General features: G+C 42.4%; 1 protein-coding gene across 1 annotated transcript in view; it reads right to left on the bottom strand.

Moving 5' to 3' along the window:
- exoc4 (exocyst complex component 4) overlaps positions 1-19,844 on the bottom strand; it is a 362,722-nt gene that overhangs the window by 62,211 nt on the left and 280,667 nt on the right. The window contains exon 11 of the mRNA XM_055653386.1: positions 9,288-9,424. Within this exon, the coding sequence (XP_055509361.1) occupies positions 9,288-9,424 (137 nt within the window). The remainder of the gene's footprint in view (positions 1-9,287; positions 9,425-19,844) is intronic.

Genomic DNA, 19,844 nt, shown 5'->3' on the forward strand with positions numbered 1-19,844 from the left:
CTTTAGAACCAATAGAGACACTTTTTGCAAGCAAGCTTTAGAACCAATAGACATTTTTTGCAAGCTTTAGAACCAATAGACATTTTTTTGCAAGCTTTAGAACCAATTTTTTTTGCAAGCTTTAGAACCAATACACAAGCTTTAGAACCAATACACATTGCCTAGAATCTAATTTACTTTAAACAATGTGCCACCTGGTTTCCACCTGCGACGCTGCATATGCGGATCATTACTCTGCCGCAGCAAAGATTGTTTTATCAACCAAAAATGATCAATAGCAATTCCATTTTGAAGCTATCGGAAAGATGCCCCTTAACTACCGTTAACCATGTTAAAGAAGGGATAAGATCACCCAGGTACAATGGCGGAAGAACATTTTAACACAGATTCAGTCAATCACCAAGAAGGTCAGAAGGAATAGTAGAATTAGCTCCATGGAGTCTACTCCACCATTCAATCATGGCTGATCTATCTCTCCTAACCCCATTCCCCTGCCTTCTTCCCATAACCTCTGACACCTGTACTAATCAAGAATCTATCTATCTCTCTGCCTTAAAAATATCCACTGAATTGGCCTCCATGGTCTTCTGTGGCAAATAATTCCACAGATTCACCACCCTCTGAATAAAGAAATTTCTCCTCATCTCCTTCCTAAAATACGTCCTTTAATTCTGTGGCTATGACTTCTAGTCCCAGACTCTGCCACTAGTGGAAACATCTTCTCTACATTCACTCTATCCAAGCCTTTCACAATTCTGCATGTTTCAATGAGGTCCCCCCCTCATTCTTCTAAACTCCAGCGAGTGCAAGCCCAGAGCCGACAAACACTCATCATATGTTAACCTGCTCGTTCCTGTGATCATTCTTCTAAACCTCCTCTGGACCCTCTCCAGAGCCAGCACATCCTTCCTCAGATATGGTGCCCAAAATTGCTCACAATATTCCAAATGCAGCCTTCCCAGCTCCTTATAGAGCCTCTTGAAATAAATACTAGCATTGAGTTTGCTTTCTTTACTACCGATTCAACTTGCAGATTAACTTTTTGGGAATCCTGCACCAACACTCCCAAGTCCCTTTGCACCTCCTATTTCTGGATTCTCACCCCATTTAGAAAATTGAAAATTCCATTTGCCCATGGGTGGAAATCCCGGGGGGAAGGGGGGTGGGGGGACGGACACACACGTCCCCTACATGTTTTGAGAGGTGAGGGGCAATCCCCTCCATGTTTTGTAATCTGGATTTTGAAATACGGTGAAAAACAATTAAAAATCTCTGCTTTCCGCGAGACAGTGGGGGTTGGACTGATGATCGAGGGTGCCAATTGGACGGGACAGACGTCGGTCAGCAGGCAATGGGGCGGTGGGGGCGGCACATGATGATTCAGCGCGATGATTGGAGGAGGGAGGTGTCAGTCAGAGGTGGAAGTAGGGAGGGTGGGACTGAGGATAGAGTGCGGTGATTGGAGGAGGGAGACGTCCTGGTGGAGCAAAGATCATAGAGCAGAGATTGAATTGGCCCATTCGCGGGGCCTTTCGTCGCCTGGTGAGACTTAAAATCGGCCGCAGGATCTTCCACCGTCCCGCAGTAAAATTGCTGTGTCGAGGCGATCGAGGCTCCCGATGTTGAACCCCCCGCCGGGCGATGGAAGATCCCGCGACCGGTTTTAAGCCGCGATTTGGGGCGGATGAAGCTGCTGTTGTTGGAGTTCGGAGTCGGACACCAACCAGGTCAGTTCCCATGTTATCGTCCACAGGGCCCATGGCCGAAGTCTCCAAAGACTCGCGTGTGCGCGCACATGCGTCCGGGCGCCAAGAAATTGTGTCCCCCCCATGTTTTATAGCGATTTCCGACCCCTGGTCTGCCCATTCTCCCTACCTGTCCAAGTCCTTCTGCAGAGTCCCTGCTTTCTGTACACTACCTGCCCCTCTAAATATTTTCGTATCATCCACAAATTTGCCTCAAATCCTTCAATCACCTCGTCCATATCATTAATATACAAAGTGAAGAATAGAACCCCCCTGCACCGACCCTTGTGAAACTCTAAGAAATAGGTTTATCTCTTCAAAAGAAACCTCTCCTCCAGAAAGCTTTCATTAATCAGGCGCATGTGCCTGACTGAGAAAGCCCTGTCAATAACGCCATGCACAGTGTTGCAAAATCTCAACAAATGGGAAGAGCCCCATCACCCCATCCTCAAAATGCTGGGATTTAGGATTTGATTCTTTAGTTAGATTGGGGCTCATTAACCAATGGGAAAGTTTCAGAATTAAAAGGATCGGGGATATGTATGAAATGGGAAATCTACTATCATTCCAACAATTACAATTAAAAGTTAAATTGAAAAACAACCAATATTTTAAATATCTTCAGATTTGCGAATTCATGAAAAAAAACATACAAGGATATTCCTCTTATTGGAAGAAGCAATGAATATTAATGACTCACAAAAATTAATTTCATATTTATATAATAGTATTTTAAATATAGACCTACCATCGACAGAGGTACTTAGCGAAGAGTGGGAACGGAAATTAATGATAAAAATTACAAAGGTTACATGGGAAAAGTACTTGATATATATTCACAAATGTTCGATTAATGTAAGACATAATCTAATTCAATTAAAAATTTTACATAGATTATTATTCAAAAACAAGATTGAACAAATTCTATCCAAATATATCCCCCATTTGTGATAAATGTTTATCCCAAAACGCAACTATAACACATTCTTTTGTTTCCTGCATAAAACTTTATAGATTTTGGAGTGATATTTTTGAAATATTTACAAAATTATTTAAGATAAGAATGGAACCTAATACTGAAATGATTATATTTGGAGTAATGGAAGATGGGAATAAATTGAACTCATCTCAAAATTTAATTTTTAATTATGGTTTAATAATAGCAAAAAAATTAATAAAATTTTTGAAAAATACATCAATATCGACGCTTAAAATGTGGATCGCAAGCATGTTGGACACCACACATCTTGAGGAAATGCGATTCCTCCTAATAGATAAATCAGACCAATTCATAACGAGTTGGTCTCCATTTGTCGTCTTTTTGGAATCATATGGTGCAACACAATTGTAAAAGCTAACTGTTTCAGGACTGGATGAGGGATGGTCAAGATTATAAACAATGATCTCCTTACTTCTTTTCTTTATGTCTTATTCTCTTTTTCCTATTTTCCTTTCTTCAACTTTCTTCATTCATTCTTATTTTTTCTTCTTCTTCAGACACTATATATCTCACGTCTTTCTATCCTTTACTATCTAATTTATTTTTCTTTTTCTTATTCTTCTTTATTATAACAAAAAAAAAAGATGTACATAAAATGTATTATGAAAATATATATTAGGCACTTTAGTGCCATATGATTATAAAATAAAATATTAAAAAAAGATTGGGGCTCATTCCCAAATTCCACACCCTGCAAAATCACATATCCTAATTTATTTAAACTTTTCAACTCATGTGCATCTGTGGCACAAGTTTTCCGTTCCCTCTACTGTATTTAGTCTCATTGTTTCTGTTGATCTGGCTGACAGTGATTATAAACCATTGGTAAACTTAAGGGTCCCTGAAGAGCTCTAGAGACTGTATTTTTTTTTAATATATTCAGTTATGTAGTGCAAACATAATGTCACTATTTCAATGTAGATAGAAACTAAATGCTGGAGTAACTCAGTGAGACAGGTAGCATCTCTGGAGAGAAGGAAATGGTGATGTCACTCATTCACTCCCTCAAGAGATGCTGCCTGTCCCACTGAGTTACTCCAGCATTTTGTGTTTATCTTCGGTGTAAACCAGCATCTGCAATTCCTTCCGACACATTCTTTCAATGTATTCTAATCTCCTTTCCACAAATCTGTTTACTTACTAATAAGGCATAGGTTTCAGTATGACCTTCTTATCATCTCTTTTCGCTGTGGTAAGAGAATGTTACCTAGGTACAATTACTCTACACCTATTATATTGCTTAATTGTTTAATCATTCACAGCAGCGAATGAATTTAAAATATTCAGTCATTTGCAAAGTGCTTTGGGACCTCTGAGATTGTGTGAGTCATAACAAATGCTATCCTTTATTTTTGCCACTTCACCAGGCCATGTATTGCATAATAAGTAGCAAATGCAAATGGCCCTTGCACAATAGGCCTCAAATACTTTAGCAAAATAGTTCAGATACTGAAAACCTGAAGTAAAAATAGAAAATAGTGGAATCAGGCAGCATCTGTGGTGAGACAAATTAGATCAATGACCTTTCAATGGACTCTCTCTCATCTGAAGCATGAATAAGGCTTTTAGATATGCAGCTATGATATCTAAACTCCAGGCATGAATGTACCTCAATCGTTCAAACTGATGTTTCACTCTGTCCTTCAGTGCCACTGAATCGCTTAAAGTGCCATTTCAAAGTACTTTAAACAAGACGGATGAGTTGGCAAGCTGTGGCAAAACGGCAACGACAGTAAATATCCATTTACTTGTGCAGTGCAACCCGCTACACAAGTAGAGCAATTCGACTGCAGACAGCAAAAGGCAGTTTCCCCAGTTGATCTGGCTGGGAACAAGTCACCACAGCAAATCACTTGCCATCGTTACATGTTTTCAATCAACCTACTTTCAAAATAATCAAAAATGTTTAAATTACTATTTTATGAAACCCATGAACATCTAAATTATAGTAAAACTTCAGAATAATCACATGGCAAATTATCACCAGAGCTCATTATATGCTTCTTTGGTTTAATTTTGGAACTCAAGTTTGTGAAATAAATCACAGCTCAGTTGCCAAATCAATTGTGAATCTAAAGGGAATAATATTCCTGGTATTCGGCAGTAATCTTTCTCTTGTTTGGGTGTTTGTTGACCTGAAATATTACCCAAACATGCAATTTTCTTGCCATACACGCATCATTTGAATGAATATGTGGGCAGGTGATTTGCTTGCTGCTGCCGACTATTGCTCGTGAAACTGACAGTCGCAGGCAGGTGAAATGGCCTTCTGAGAGCTCTCTCTAAATTCCACTGGCTAATCCCCATTGTTACCGATGTAATTTCTACGTAATGTTGCCTCAGAGTGACTTGTAGAATTAATAAACACCATCCCAACCACTCTGTGCCTCTGTGGGTCTATTGCCACTCTTTGTAGGTTTTATTTGGCACTTTAAAATGTACTTCCTTCAGAATGTCAGGTTCAGAGTATTATTGGTTGCGATTAAAAGATTATTTGGGTACATTTTCCATTTAACGTCCTCCTGGAGATTCGTAACATGAAAACAGCGTTAAACAACTAGATTAAAGCTCAGAAAAGTAAATTCTGATTATTTAAAGGTTTTGAACATGAAAACATGTTTTTAAAATGTGCAACTAAGATGACCACCATTAAAAAAATAATCATATGGAATATTGTCATATAGAATCAAACACAAGGGTGATCTTGTCTGCCTTTCAAGTTCCTAGGAATAAATATCACCGGCAACTTATCCTGGACCAGCCATATCGAAGCAATGGCCAAGAAAGCACACCACCACCTCCACTTCCTTAGAAGGCTTAAGAAGTCTCCAACAACTCACTCCAACTTTTACAGATGTGCCATAGAAAGCATTTTATCGGGATGCATCACAACATGGTTTGGGAACAGCTCCATCCAAGACCACAAAAAATTGCAGGGAATTGTGTATGCAACTCAGACCATCACACAAACCAACCTTCCCTCCATTGATGCCATCTACACTTCACGCTGCTCAACAAGGCCATCAAGGACGAGTCTCACCTCTTCTCTCTTCTCCCATCAGGCGAGAGGTACAGAAGTGTGAAAAAGCATACCAACAGATTCAGGGGCAGTTTCTTCCCAGCTATTATCAGGCAACATAACCATCTTATCACTAATTAGAGAGTGGTCCTGACCTGCTATCTACCTTATTGGAGACCCTTGGACAGTCTTTTATCAGACTTTACCTTGCACTAAATGTAATCCCCTTTATTTTGTATCCCTACACTGTACATGGCTTCATTGTAATCGTGCGTAGTCTTTCTGCTGAATGGGTAGCACACAACAAAAATGCTTTTCACCTCTGTACACGTGACAATAAACTAAATTAAACCATCCATGTGATAATTTTATAACTTGGGGAATGTGATGGAATTGCTCTGTTTTTGGACTTAAACCAATCCCGGGCCACAGGTTCCAATTTAACAATTTACGAATACAATTTTGTGAATAAAATGTCTTTATCAAAGTCTACAGTCAACAATCAATAGACAATAGGTGCAGGAGTAGGCTATTCGGCCCTTCGAGCCAGCACTGCAAATCTGTAAGTGTCAGAGAATGTTCCATGGCTGGTTTGAGCTGGTCCTGACAACTTGTACTCTACTTTGTTACAATTCCAGCAAAATCCTCCCGAACAGTTACCCTAGTTGCTGATTTTTTTTGCCAGTACAGGTGCACAACCTTTTATCCGAAAGCCTTGGGACCAGGCACTTTTCGTAATTCAGAATTTTTCGGCTTTCGGAATGGAAGATTTTTAGCGTAGTGGTAGAGTGCTCGGCTCATATCCGCAAGGTCGCGAGTTTGCGCCTCGATCCCGGCAGTTACTCGATCGTGAGTTTGAGTCTTCAATGTAGTTTTTTCTTGCAGAATAGGAGAGAATAGGGAGGGTTAGGCTGGGATCATTCTCTGTGAGATGATCTTAGTGCGGGAGACAAGTGTAGGAGAGGTGTACTGACTGTGTGGGCAGAACTTTGGAAGTGATTGCCCACCATTCTCAAAAGCCGCTGAGTCTCCCTGTCCCTCCAACTCCAGAGGAATCCGCTCCCCGATGGGCCGCTACGGCGACAAGTGGCAGTTCGCCCACAGCCCGAGCTGCGGCCCCTCATCCGCAACCCGGGGTCCTCTGGAGTTGGAGCGGGGCTGGGCTAGAGTTGTTGCTGGCTGTGAGTCTCTGGGATCTCCGTGCTTGCAGTGGGCCTGGGGGTCGGTGTCCCGATGAGGGGGCGCAGCTCGGGCTGTGGGCGAACTGCCACTTGTCGCTGTAGCGGCGCATCGGGGAGCGGCTTCTGGTGGTCCTGACGTCTCTCAGCTCCTGTCCAGGGGGACGGCCGGAGACGTCAGGACCAACAAGAACCCGCTCCCCGATGGGCCGCTACAGCGACAAGTGGCAGTTCGCCCGCAGCCCGAGCTGCGCCCCCTCATCCGCAACCCGGGTTCCTCTGGAGTTGGAGCGGGGCTGGGCTGGGCTAGAGTTGCTGCTGGCTGTGAGTCTCCGGGATCTCCGTGCTTGCAGTCGGTGTCCCGTTGGTCCTGACGTCTCCGGTCACCCCCCTGGAATGGAGCTGAGACTGGGAACTGTACCGCCCTTGCCCCCTCCCTCTGCAACTGCAAACAACCCCATTCTCCTGCTCACCTGCACGGGCGGTACAGTTCCCAGTCTCAGCTCCTGTACAGGGGGGTGGCCGGAGGCGTCACAGCCCGAGCTGCGCCCCCTCATCCGCAACCCGGGTTCCTCTGGAGTTGGAGCGGGGCTGGGCTAGAGTTGCTGCTGGCTGTGATTCTCTGGGATCTCCGTGCTTGCAGTCGGTGTCCCGTTGGCCCTGACGTCTCCGGTCACCCCCTAGAATGGAGCTGAGACTGGGAACTGTACCGCCCTTACCCCCTCCCTCTGCAACTGCAAACAACCCCACAGTTCCCAGTCTCAGCTCCTGTACAGGGGGGTGGCCGGAGACGTCACAGCCCGAGCTGCGCCCCCTCATCCGCAACCCCAAGACCAAGACGTACTTTGCACACCATCAGCTTCTGTCCCTACGGGCAGAGCGTGTTCCTCTGGAGTTGGAGCGGGGCTGGGCTGCTGCTGGCTTTGGGTCTCTGGGATCTCCGTGCTTGCAGTGGGCCTGGGGATCGGTGTCCTGTTGGATCGTGACGTCTCCGGTGACTGGCGCTGGCTCCGACGTGAAGACAGTGCAAAGCCCCCGCGCCGGTGCAATGGGCGGGGAGCTGGAGAGGGGAGGGAAGGGGTCACACACATGGCCGGGAAGCAGAGGGGTGTAGGTGGGGTGAAACTGAAGGGAGCGACAATCTGCTGCTCCCTGCCCGCTGAGTTAAAACGTTCCCACGCAAGACTCATGATACACTGTGTATTATTAACCCTCCCGCGCAATATACCCTCACCTTCTCTTTTATGAATGGGGATTTAGTTCCCCTTTCTTCGAGGACCGACCGGAGGTTCCGCTGTCACCTCTGCGGGCCGCCCTCGGTGAACATCTTCAAGGACCTCTTTTCAAGGACCGAAAAAATGTCGCTATTCGGAGCTTTTCGTTATTTGGAACTTCGGATAAAAGGTTGTGCACCTGTAATATAAACACATCTCGTGCCACAATTCCTTAGCTTCCAGGATCTTGTCCTTTAGAAGGCAGTGATAATATGATCCATGGAGCAGATGATTGAAAAAGATAGCAGTCAGAAATCAGAGTAGACAATGTACACATGAAGCAAGACGGAAGAGAGGTATATGAGTGCAAGCTGGGAATAACTAATCTGACTTGAATGGGCCGCATGGGCAATGCAAACTGAGGGTCACGATGGCTGGAGGGGGGAAATGGCCTGTACCCGCACTACAGGTTCGAGGTAAACCAGTACTTTCACACACCTTTTCATGCCACAGTGAGTGCAGCCGGTAATGTTAGTTACCATTTTAAGTGAGAGTGGATTGAGAAGACTGCATGTATTCCAGGCACACTTCTGTCTATTACTGCTGTTTTTTGTTCATCACAGCACCTCCTAAGCAACAATGCAGGAATTAGGTGAATTGTTGCAAATTTTCAAATGGTGTACGACTCTATACGTCAAATTAGGTCCTGGTGGCTAATATTGGACCGCTATTTAAGTGACTTTTGGAAAGGCAAATGGTAATGCAGGGAATGGATGGATATAGATTATGTGCAGGCAGATAAGAGTTAGTCTTGGCATCATGTGCAGCACAGACATTGTGGGCCGAAGGGCCTGTTCTTGTACTGTGCTGTGTACGATATAAAGGGCAGCAAGGACAAGTCGGTAGTGGGAAAGATGTTGGAGGGGATTCTGAGGGATAAGAATCAACTAAGGAGGTGTAATGTTCAGGGTTTTGTGTTACTGTAGGTTTAAGACAGATAGGCAGCAATGCAAATGCATTTTAATCAGTGAAATTCAAATAAATGAAACAAGGAATTATCTAAGTCACGACGTGGAAATGGGAAACAATGAAAGGATTAGGGTCAGTTTGATTTGCAGAATTGGTCATCACCTGTAGGCAAGGGTACATGTGTCCTTGTACTCCTGCAGTTTCACGCACACCATGTTCAGGAATTGGTCAGAGTAGGCACTCAGGTCATGCATCAGGTTCACCAGATCCTGCATCGATTTTTCCACCACCACAGTGCTCTACAGGAACAAAAAAGTAAGATCCGTTACCCAGCGAATTATTCAAAACGGAAAATACAATAAATTATATAATTTTTTCATGCTGAAAAATCTTTAAAAACAGACACATTTGCATCCAAATCCTTGTACCGGGGGAGTCCATCATACCGTCAGTGCCAGACATTCACTTGTCTCATTGTCTGATAAGCTGGAGTGCCAGGTTGGCGATATGCAGAGTACTGCCCTGCCGACTACAAATTCAGAAGGTTCAGAAGGAAGGTCCTTCTCAGCCCAGCCTCCGGTTGTCAACACCTCACAATTATAAGGTCGGGGAAAGAGGATCGCTACATTGTGAATCATAGATACAAATTGTTATCCAATACTCCATGGTATTGTGAGTTTTCAATAGCTCCTTATGACATTGGAAGCTAGTCAGCTCATAAATTCAACGCTGGCTCTCACAACAATCAAGAAGCCTCATCAGTCTTGATTCCCCTGTGTCTCCCACAATCCCGTGTCTCCCTCTCTTCCCACATTCACCCACCCGCCATCCACAGTAATCTAAGAACCCACACGTATGGGAGAAAACCAGAGGACCTGGGCCACATCCACGTGGTCAAAGGGAGAATGTGCAAACACAGACAGTATCCGAGTTCAGACTCCACCTGGCTCGTTGGAACTGTTCTTGTAGCATTACATACAATAAAGTAATTAGATTTGGTTGAACTATTTTATGTTTTTCTCCATACAAACTAAAAAAAACACAACGGATTGCTGTCAGTCATATTCATTTTCTAAGAAAAATATTTAATAGAACAACATTCTGTATGAAACAGAAATGTACTCGTCTTTACCCCATTCTGATCCTGTAGTTGAATTCAACAATTGGACAGGGAGATCTCAGTGATACAATTCATTTGCACACAGAAAGCCAATCAGCCCTGCAAAGTACACCTATGCAGAGTCTATAGTTCACCAGTTTACAGCATCTATCTCCTTAATTATGTCAGTGCTTTTGTCTCGATCATCCTGTCTGGAAATACATCCCTTTATCAGTCAGTGTGAAGAAAACTGTAATGAATCAGACGGAAAGTTGCTTTTTAATTAGCTTTGACTGGTGTGTTCTTGCCCAATTTCTGTATAATTCTCCATAAAGTACATCATGTACTGATCTTATTTCTGTAAATAATCTAAAGCATTTGTGCATAAATTAAAGTTTTAGTTTTATTTCAAGTGAAGTAGGAAGAGTTGCACTGAAACTAAATGGTGAAAATCTTTTCCAGATGCTCAACTTACCTCCACATAGCTAATAATTCCTTTGGCCAACCTTCCTCAAGCAGGCTGGGAAACATTAGGATTAATGTCAATTTGCCACTGAACCAAATTATTGTTGTATTTATTAACACACAGCGAGTACCAACACGTTATCTTTGTGGAAAGTAGAAAATGAGGATACTGGGCAGGAATATTGTCAACAAATGTGGTTATCAGTCTGATGTTTGATTGCTGCGCTACTTAAATACTCAAGAGTATTGAACCATTCAATCTCTTCTCTGGTGAATTTTGTCTGCTAAAATATTTGGATGCCGCAAAAGTGTGTTGACCACTTTATGATCATTGTGTTTCGGAATGGGGTATCATAGAAGTGCTTTGACGGTGAGCTATTCCCATAGAGGACAGGAGAAAATGAGAAACCAAATCATCCTGAAAATAAGAAAGCAAATTTACCTTTACCCTTGTGTAAAGCAAGCAACAATCTCAAACCCAAACCTCGGACAGAAGAGCTAATATAAACGAGAAGGCGCAATTCCAAAAGAGGTGGAGGATCCAAACTAGCATGAGCATTGTTTGTTAAAGGTGGATTGAGAAAGTGGTTAAAATGCGTACAGAATCTTCATCTTATTGAAAAGATACATAGAGTACAAAAGACAGCACATCATAATGAAGTACTGATTAGGCCACTATTGAATTTCTGGGCACTGAGCTTTAGAAAAGATGGAAAGACTTTAGAGAGGGGTTAGAGGAGATTTAATTAAATGATCCCAGGGATGAGAGACTTTAGTTATGTGAATTGTTTCTCTTGGAACATAGGAGGCTGATAAGGGCTTTGAAGATTTAGGTGTCAAGGGTTATAGGGAGAAGGCAGGGGAATTGGAAAAGGTGGGAGAGATAGATCAGCCATAATTGAATGGCAGGGTAAACTTGATGGGCCGAATGGCCTAATTCTGCTCCTATCACTTATGACCTTAGGAATTGTCCCCCATTGGCAAAAGGTCAAAAAGCAGTGGACAGAATGAAGGCGAAGAGCAAAAGAATTAAAAGTAGCATGAGGAATTTTTTTAATGCAGTGAATGATTTGGGGTAGGAGCAGATTCAATTGCAATATTGAAGAAAGAGCTAGATTAGTCCTTGATAGGAGAGAATTTTCAGGGCTGTGGGGACAGGGTGTGGACTAGCTGGAGTAGTCTTAGATTGTGTTGTTATGGTCCTGATGGGCCAAATGGCCATGCTGTAAATATTCTGTGATTCAACAATGAAATCTTATGTAATTGTGTGTCTTGTTGCTTGTTTTATATGGCTGTATGGTAATTTGCATATTACTGTACCTTAATTGAGCGAGAGATATGCCAGAAAAAAACCCTTGAATTTATATAATGTCGCTCAAAACCTTGAGTCATGCTAAAACACTTTGCAGTTAATGAGATCCAACTATGGGAAAATCACTTGGAGGAAATTACAGTAAATTTGCATGCAATAATCTTGCACAAAAAAACCCCACATAATCTGCTTTTGTGCGATTGGCGAAAGAGAAGAAAGGTTGGCGGGGATACTTTGAATGACTTCCCTACTTTTCTTTTAAAACTATAAGATATTTTATATAGACCAGAGAAAACAGGTTAACATCTCATCTGAAAGACAACGCTGCATTCGGCTGGTATTGCACTGAAATTTCAGATGTAAATTTTGTGCTCAGGTCACATCAGTCAAACATGCTTATCATTTTCTAATTGAAAATGGGAATACTTCCAACTGTGCCATGGAGAGTAGGAAGAAGCAGAACTTCTATGGTAATTGTCCCACGTACCACAGGGAGGTGAAATTATGAAACTGTTGGATTGGATGGGCGAAAGGATCATATTTTGACTTGTGTGAGGAATCTCAGCACAAGAGCCATAACCAGGTACATTTTGCTGCGAGATGGGGTGGCTGAGTTGAATAAAATAAATGTACACAAGGGGAAAGCAGTGGGAAAATGGAATAGAAAAAATGCTGACAATTGAAGTTTGGGTGGATGATACCATCACAGACTAGTTGGGCTAAACAACATGCTTCGGTACTGTAGATTCCATCTTTTTTTTTTTACTTCAATGTAACTATTACATGCACCAAGCAGCCTGGTGAAAAACAAGTGAAAAGAGAAAAATCTAATATTTTTGCATTCGCTTCAGGAAGGTGTGGCCGCTGCTGAACCGCCGACTAGCAAGTGCACAGTAATTCAATCAAGTGCTTTTGAGAGATTTACTCCTACATATTGAAAAGATAACAGGTTTCACTGATCAATATCTTATTAATTTTGCATACCCATTTGTGAAATGAAAACTGCAGAAACTGAGCATGCAATCTAGGAACACCATAAAAAATGGAGGTAGAAAGTTGTCTGGATCTTGCAAAGATCAGGTAGTGACAACAAGTACATTCCTTATTTTATTTCTACACATTTCAGACACCACTGGGTAAAAGTTGTATGATTTTGCTAAATGTATTGTAGTTTGTAATGCAGCCTACAAATCACTCACAAACCAGCAAACATACCTACAGTGAGGCAGGAAGAAAAGCTCTACAATATTTTTAAGATGCACCGCATGCCAGTATTTTCATGGTGATTTTACAAACGTAATGGCCATTCAGTTTACCTGTTGGCAGATGGAAAAGATTGAACGTTTACTTCGTCTTAATTACAATGGAGGTAATTGACCTTGGCCTCTTTGGCTATCTGCATTCCCCTAAACCCACAAGGATAGATTTTTAAAACATTATTCATTTTCCTCCCGGCTCTGACAGGGCTTATTCAGCAGTGGCTGCCACTGACCCGTGATGGGTACTATTCATTAAGGACTGGCCACAAATATATCAATCAATCTGTCAGTGAAGGAAGCCCACATCCAAGCCAGTGTCTCTGAGGGGAGCAGCAATCGGTACCGATTTGTTCCACTTCATGAGGTATCACCTGTCTGCACTGCTGTGCACAGAGCAATAATCCATTACTGTGACAGGACCCCAAGTGGGCCCAGTGCTTGATGCTATACACTTCTGTGGTTATCACTAGCCCCCCCCCCCCACCCACCACAAACCACGCAGAAACAATATTGTTTCTAGTTCAGCAGCAACAGGGATGAAGAAATGATTGATAAAATAAACCTGTAATAGCCACGGAAATGAAAACAGATTTAACTAGAAGAATGCCGATAAGCATATAACTCAATTAATTGAACATAACTTGCACTAGTTTTTATCCTCAACATCTCTCTCCCAGTCGAGTGCACAGTCAGAAAGATTAAGTTAGAAGGATGTAATTTTCACATCATTCCAAGGCGGACAAAGTTTATATTTTTGGGTTGGAAGTAAAAAGTGAATTTACTACGTTGGAAAACTACGTCGTACTAAAGATCTGCTCAGGTGTAAAATTGAAACCTGACCCAAGTCTATTTCAAGCATGGCCAACTTGAACCCAACCTGAGAACCAACATGTACAGTCAGATCCTGTCAGGCTCAAGTGCAGTAACCAGCTTTTCTTTAAGTTAGCCTGATGTAAGCTGGAGAACATAACACTTCATGCCTCACTACACCTAATCCTGACAAGCAAAATTGGGTCCCATTGGGCAGGAGTTGAGGAGCCATGCTCTACTTAATGTTGGAGATAGTTGTTAAATCAGAGCCGGCCAGGTCTGACACAAACAGGAAAGGGTGGTTATCTAAAGGTGTTGTATATAATAATGAGTCCCAACAAGTGTCGTATGTGAGGCCTTGAAGTGGAACAAATCAGTACCATTTCCACACCCCTCAGAGCAATTGAATTTCCTCCAGGTGCTCCTGTTCCTCCCACATCTCAAAGACGTGCGGATTTGTCAGTTAGTCGGCCTCTGTAAATTTTCCCTTGTGTGTAAGGAGTGGGAAATTGGGATAACATAGAACGAGTGTGAAGGGGTAATGGATGGTCAGTGTGGACTTGTTTGGCAGAAGGATCGGTTTCCGTACTATATCTGTAAACTAAACTAAATTCAAGGCTCACATGTCTAAGTTTTGGATTGTCAAACTGGCTTTCCTTTCAGCAAAATGGTGTTTGATTGGATTGAAAACTTGAAGAGCTAAACATGATGGGCTGAATATTCTCTCATTTTGTGCTATATGATCCTAATCTGGAAACATTGATGCAAAGGTGAGACAATATACAGTGTTTAAGAAGTAACTGCAGATGCTGGAAAATCGAAGGTACACAAAAATGCTGGAGAAACTCAGCGGGTGCAGCAGCATCTATGGAGCGAAGGAAATAGGCAACTAAGTGTTTTGGCCCGAAACGTTGCCTATTTCCTTCGCTCCATACATGCTGCTGCACCCGCTGAGTTTCTCCAGCATTTTTGTGTACCTGAGACAATATACACCCAGGAATAGTTAGAGATTCTTTATACTTCATCTCAGCACGTAACTCATTTGATATTCATCTTTTAGTGGATTTTGCAGCTGATAATATATTAAAGAAAATGCTGACTGGATAATGTCATGGTGGAATCTGGAAGCAGCAGTGTGTGGCCTTCACAAATCAACTACTTAGTGCTGTACGAGACAGAGTATTAGCCTTGGGCAGTTTAAGCTTCTCAGCCAGACACTGGGAAGAGGGCACAAATCCCCAGCTTGATTTATATATTTCACACAGTAACTGACCTCTCACACATTCGACCTGCACAGGAAAGAGTACATTCAGTTGGCATTAGCAGTTCACGGCCCAGGGCATTCAAAGAGTCCTGGATTCACAGAGATACAGCATGGAAATAGGCCCTTCGGTCTCACCGAGTCCATGTTGACTATCCACCACCCATTTAACACTGATCCACACCAGCCTGGTCTCACTCTCATTTCATTCCTGCCACCGGGAAAAAGGTATAACTGTAACGCCCAGGTTCAGGAGTAGCTTCTTCCCTACAACTATCAGGCAATTAAACACTAGAACCTCCAAATAAACTCCAAACTACATAGACTTGGGGGCATTGTTTTTAGTTTAGTTTAGTTTAGAGATACAGCGCGGAAACAGGCCCTTCGGCCCACCTAGTCCACGCCGACCAGTGAACCCCGCACATTAACATTATCTTACACAAACTAGGGAAATTTACACCTTTACCAATTCAATTTACCTACAAACTTTGGAGTGTAGGAGGAACCTCAACATCTCAGAGAAACCCCACGCGGTCACGGGGAGAATGTACAAACTCCGTACAGACAGCACCTGTAGTCGGGATCGAACCCAGGTCTCTGGCCCTGCAAACGCTGTAAGGCAGCAACTCTACTGCTGTGCCACCGTGCAGCCCTTTTTGTCTTTGCACTTTATTGTGTGTTTGTTTTTTGAATATATAAACTGAACTTTACGGAGTACTATGTTCACATATCTGCTATGCTGCTGCAAATAAGAAATCATTGTTCCGTTTTGGGACATATGACATGTACTTGATTGTACATTAATCCCATGGTTTATACTCCTGGCATTCTAACCAACCCTCGCCAAGTTCAACTCTCACACTTACACTTGGGGCAATTTACATTGGTCAATTAAACAACTATCCCACACATTCTTTGGAATGTGAGAAGAAACTAGAGCACATAGGAGAAAGTCCGGCAGTCATAGACAGAATGTGCAAACTCCACAGAGACAGCACTCAAGGTCAGAATTGAACCTGAGTCTTTGATGCTGTGAGAATATAGAACTTATAACTTATAGAAACTTATAGAAACTTACAAAATTCTTAAGGGGTTGGACAGGCTAGATGTAGGAAGATTGTTCCCGATGTTAGGGAAGTCCAGGACAAGGGGTCACAGCTTAAGGATAAAGGGGAAATCCTTTAAAACCGAGATGAGAAGAACTTTTTTCACGCAGAGAGTGGTGAATCTCTGGAACTCTCTGCCACAGAGGGTAGTTGAGGCCAGTTCATTGACTATATTTAAGAGGGAGTTAGATGTGGCCCTTGTGGCTAAGGGGATCAGTGGGTATGGAGAGAAGGCAGGTACGGGATACTGAGTTGGATGATCAGCCATGATCATATTGAATGGCGGTGCAGGCTCGAAGGGCCGAATGGCCTACTCCTGCACCTAATTTCTATGTTTCTATGTTTCTATGAGATAGACAGAGGTAGATGGGCAGAGATAGATAGATAGATTCTTGATTTGTACAGGTGTCAGAGGTTATGGGGAGAAGGCAGGAGAATGGGGTTTGGAGGGAGAGATAGATCAGCCATGATTGAATGGCGGACTAGACTTGATGGGCCGAAAGGCCTAATTCTACTTCTATTCCTTATGGCCTTATGAGACAGCATCTTTACTTGCTGTGCCATTGTACAACCCAATATTTCTTCCAGAAGATTTTTATTTTAAACTTGATGGGCAGTATAATCCAATTACCATTCACCAGCTATCATGTTTGCTTATAGTTGCAAAGCATTTTGTTCATTCACCTTCATTATCATAGTTGAACTCAGTTTATCTGGTGAATCCTGCACATGTAGATATCAATAGCACTTGCTGCAGACCACATGAATGGTATTTCTACATGCTGATAATGTAATTGTTGCTGGCTAATTATATACAGAGCTCTGGGAGAACAGGTACATTTAGGGATTTGGGAAGTTTAAATAAACTTCTGGTTTCAATGCAGGAAAACTGGCATTTTCTTTTTTTAAAAAGGGTATGTAAGTGTTACTAACTTTTAAAAACATTGGCAGGTGGGAGTGAGATAGGAGAGCAAAGCAGGTCAAACTTGGACAGAAATGCAGGGATCAGTTACGACTTCCAAAATAAGTGACTGCAGAGACAATAAAAGCTGACACAAGTAAATAGCATCACAGTGTACACCACTGAATGTGTTAAGTGAATTTAATAAGGACACAGAAGGAAAAAAGATCAGCCAGTCCACAACTGAGGCAGTCAGTCCTCGTGGGGAAAGTGCTAGGCTGATGCAGAAGGTTCATGCATCTGATGACGTACCGGTATCTAGGGAAATCACAAGGTCAGCACTCCAGCAATTGCGGTGCTACTCTGCAGCAACTGACCAGAAACATAGTTCAGATCCGACAACCATCTCTGTAACTGTTGGCCTGTGGGTCTGATTGTTTGGCCCAGTGTGTTATAATAATAATTCTGTGCATGCTACATACAAACATTTGTGCAATCTGATGGAGTGAGTTTGTTCTGGGAGGCAGACTAAGCCCCCTAAAGTTTAGGTTGGTCAAACTTTATATTTATTTTTAGAGTTGTAGCTAGGAAACAGGCCTACTGAGTCCTCGCCGACCATCGATCACCTGTTCACACTAGTTCTGTTATCACCATCCACTCCCTACGCATTACGGGGAATTTACAGAGGCCAATTAACCTACAAACCCACATGTCTTTGGGAGTGTGGGAGAAACTGGAGCACCCAGAGGCAATCCACAGTCGTCACAGGGTGAATGTGTAAACTCTACACATAGTTAGCACCCGAGGTCAGGATCAAACCTTGGTCTCCAGAGCTGTGAGGCAGCAGCTCCACCAGCTACGCTACTGTGCCGACCCTGAAAGCTGACACACGGAGATGGCTTCACAGTGATCACTGCGCTTGAACATTGGAGATCAGTCCTGACCTCGATCAACACTGAAGAGAAGGCAATACTTAACCTGACTCTCATTCAAAATAGTGACTGACTTTGTTTCTTGTCATGGTGTACCATTTTATATTCCTACCATACAAAAATCTAGAATGTATAGAAATATAGAACAAAATATAGAAAAATATAGAAAATGTTGAACATACAACTGAAACAAGTTATTTGGCCCAACCAATCCACGTGAGGTGTTTATCCTCCAAATGGTAGTTTACCTTGTTCAAAGTATTGGACAAACACACAGCACAGCACTATAAATATAAAGCAAACAAAAAATCTATTTCAAAAAACTCTCTTTTTGGGTTATCAAAGTCTCCAGAAATCTCTACGAATCATTATTTATGAGACCATATGAATTAGAAGCAGGAATAGGATCTTGTTTACTTAAAAGATCCAATACCTAAAGAAAAGCTTGCTCCTATAAATTACAATTAAAACACAGTTTTTATTATTACAATTACAATTTTAAAAATTACAAAAAAACACAAAACACAAAGTAACATCAGGATAAGCGTTCATCCAAGACCCATGCCCAAAGCCAAAGTACTATCTAAATTGATTATACAAACTTATGCTGAGGACAATAATAACTAACTCCATATGTAATAATCAGCTACCTACATGTTAACAAGCACATAGTGTAGATGCAAGTATATCATTGGTGTTTTGTTGAGTTAGGCCCACGATACCTCGGGAAGGCTCAACAGTTAGTTCTGGTGTCCCAGAACAACCCTCCTGAGTACCTGCTCTCACCACCTCTGCTGCCAGTATCTACTAAATAAAGGAAACTACCAATTAATTCACTCTAACAAATGCTAAACACTCGATGTACTTCACCCTCCATGGGCAGAATTACAATACTAAAGATGGAATGTCAAGTTCAACCTAAGACTGCTCCAATTAGTAACTCCAGGAACACAAATAAAATTGTAATCTATCATTAAAAAACATTTAAGACACATAGAAAATTGAATCGTAGAGGACAATAACTGGCCCTTGACCACAATGTTTGCACCGAACATGGGAAGGGGGAGGGGACACACACACGCACACACGTCCCCCCCATGTTTTGAGAGGTGGGGGACAATCCCCCCCCCCCCCCCCCATGTTTTGTAATCCGGATTTTGAAATTCGGTGAAAAAAAATCTATTAAAATCTCCGCTTTCCGCGAGACAGTCACTATCACTTTTAAGCGCTTGTTGAATGTCTCTATTAGCATTGTATTAAAATGATGTGTCACCAATTGTGTTTTGACCTTCAAGTATTACTGAAGGTATTCACGGAGAATTTCTTAAAGCTGTCTGATGCGGGTACAATTACCATTTGAACTAATTGGATGTATTGGTGGATGGGAAAGATTTAAACGGGTATCGGATTTAAACGGGTTGGGTCATTAAGGGCTCCAGTCGAATGGGTTTTCAGACATTTTCTAAGGGCTGAATCGGCCCATTCGTGGGGCCTTTCATCGCCCAGCCCGGCTTAAAATTAAACAGGAATTGTGTCCCCCCCATGTTTTGATAGCGATCTCCGCCCCTGCATAA

This window comes from Leucoraja erinacea, chromosome 22 (assembly GCF_028641065.1).
Source record: "Leucoraja erinacea ecotype New England chromosome 22, Leri_hhj_1, whole genome shotgun sequence".
Taxonomy (NCBI): domain Eukaryota; kingdom Metazoa; phylum Chordata; class Chondrichthyes; order Rajiformes; family Rajidae; genus Leucoraja; species Leucoraja erinaceus.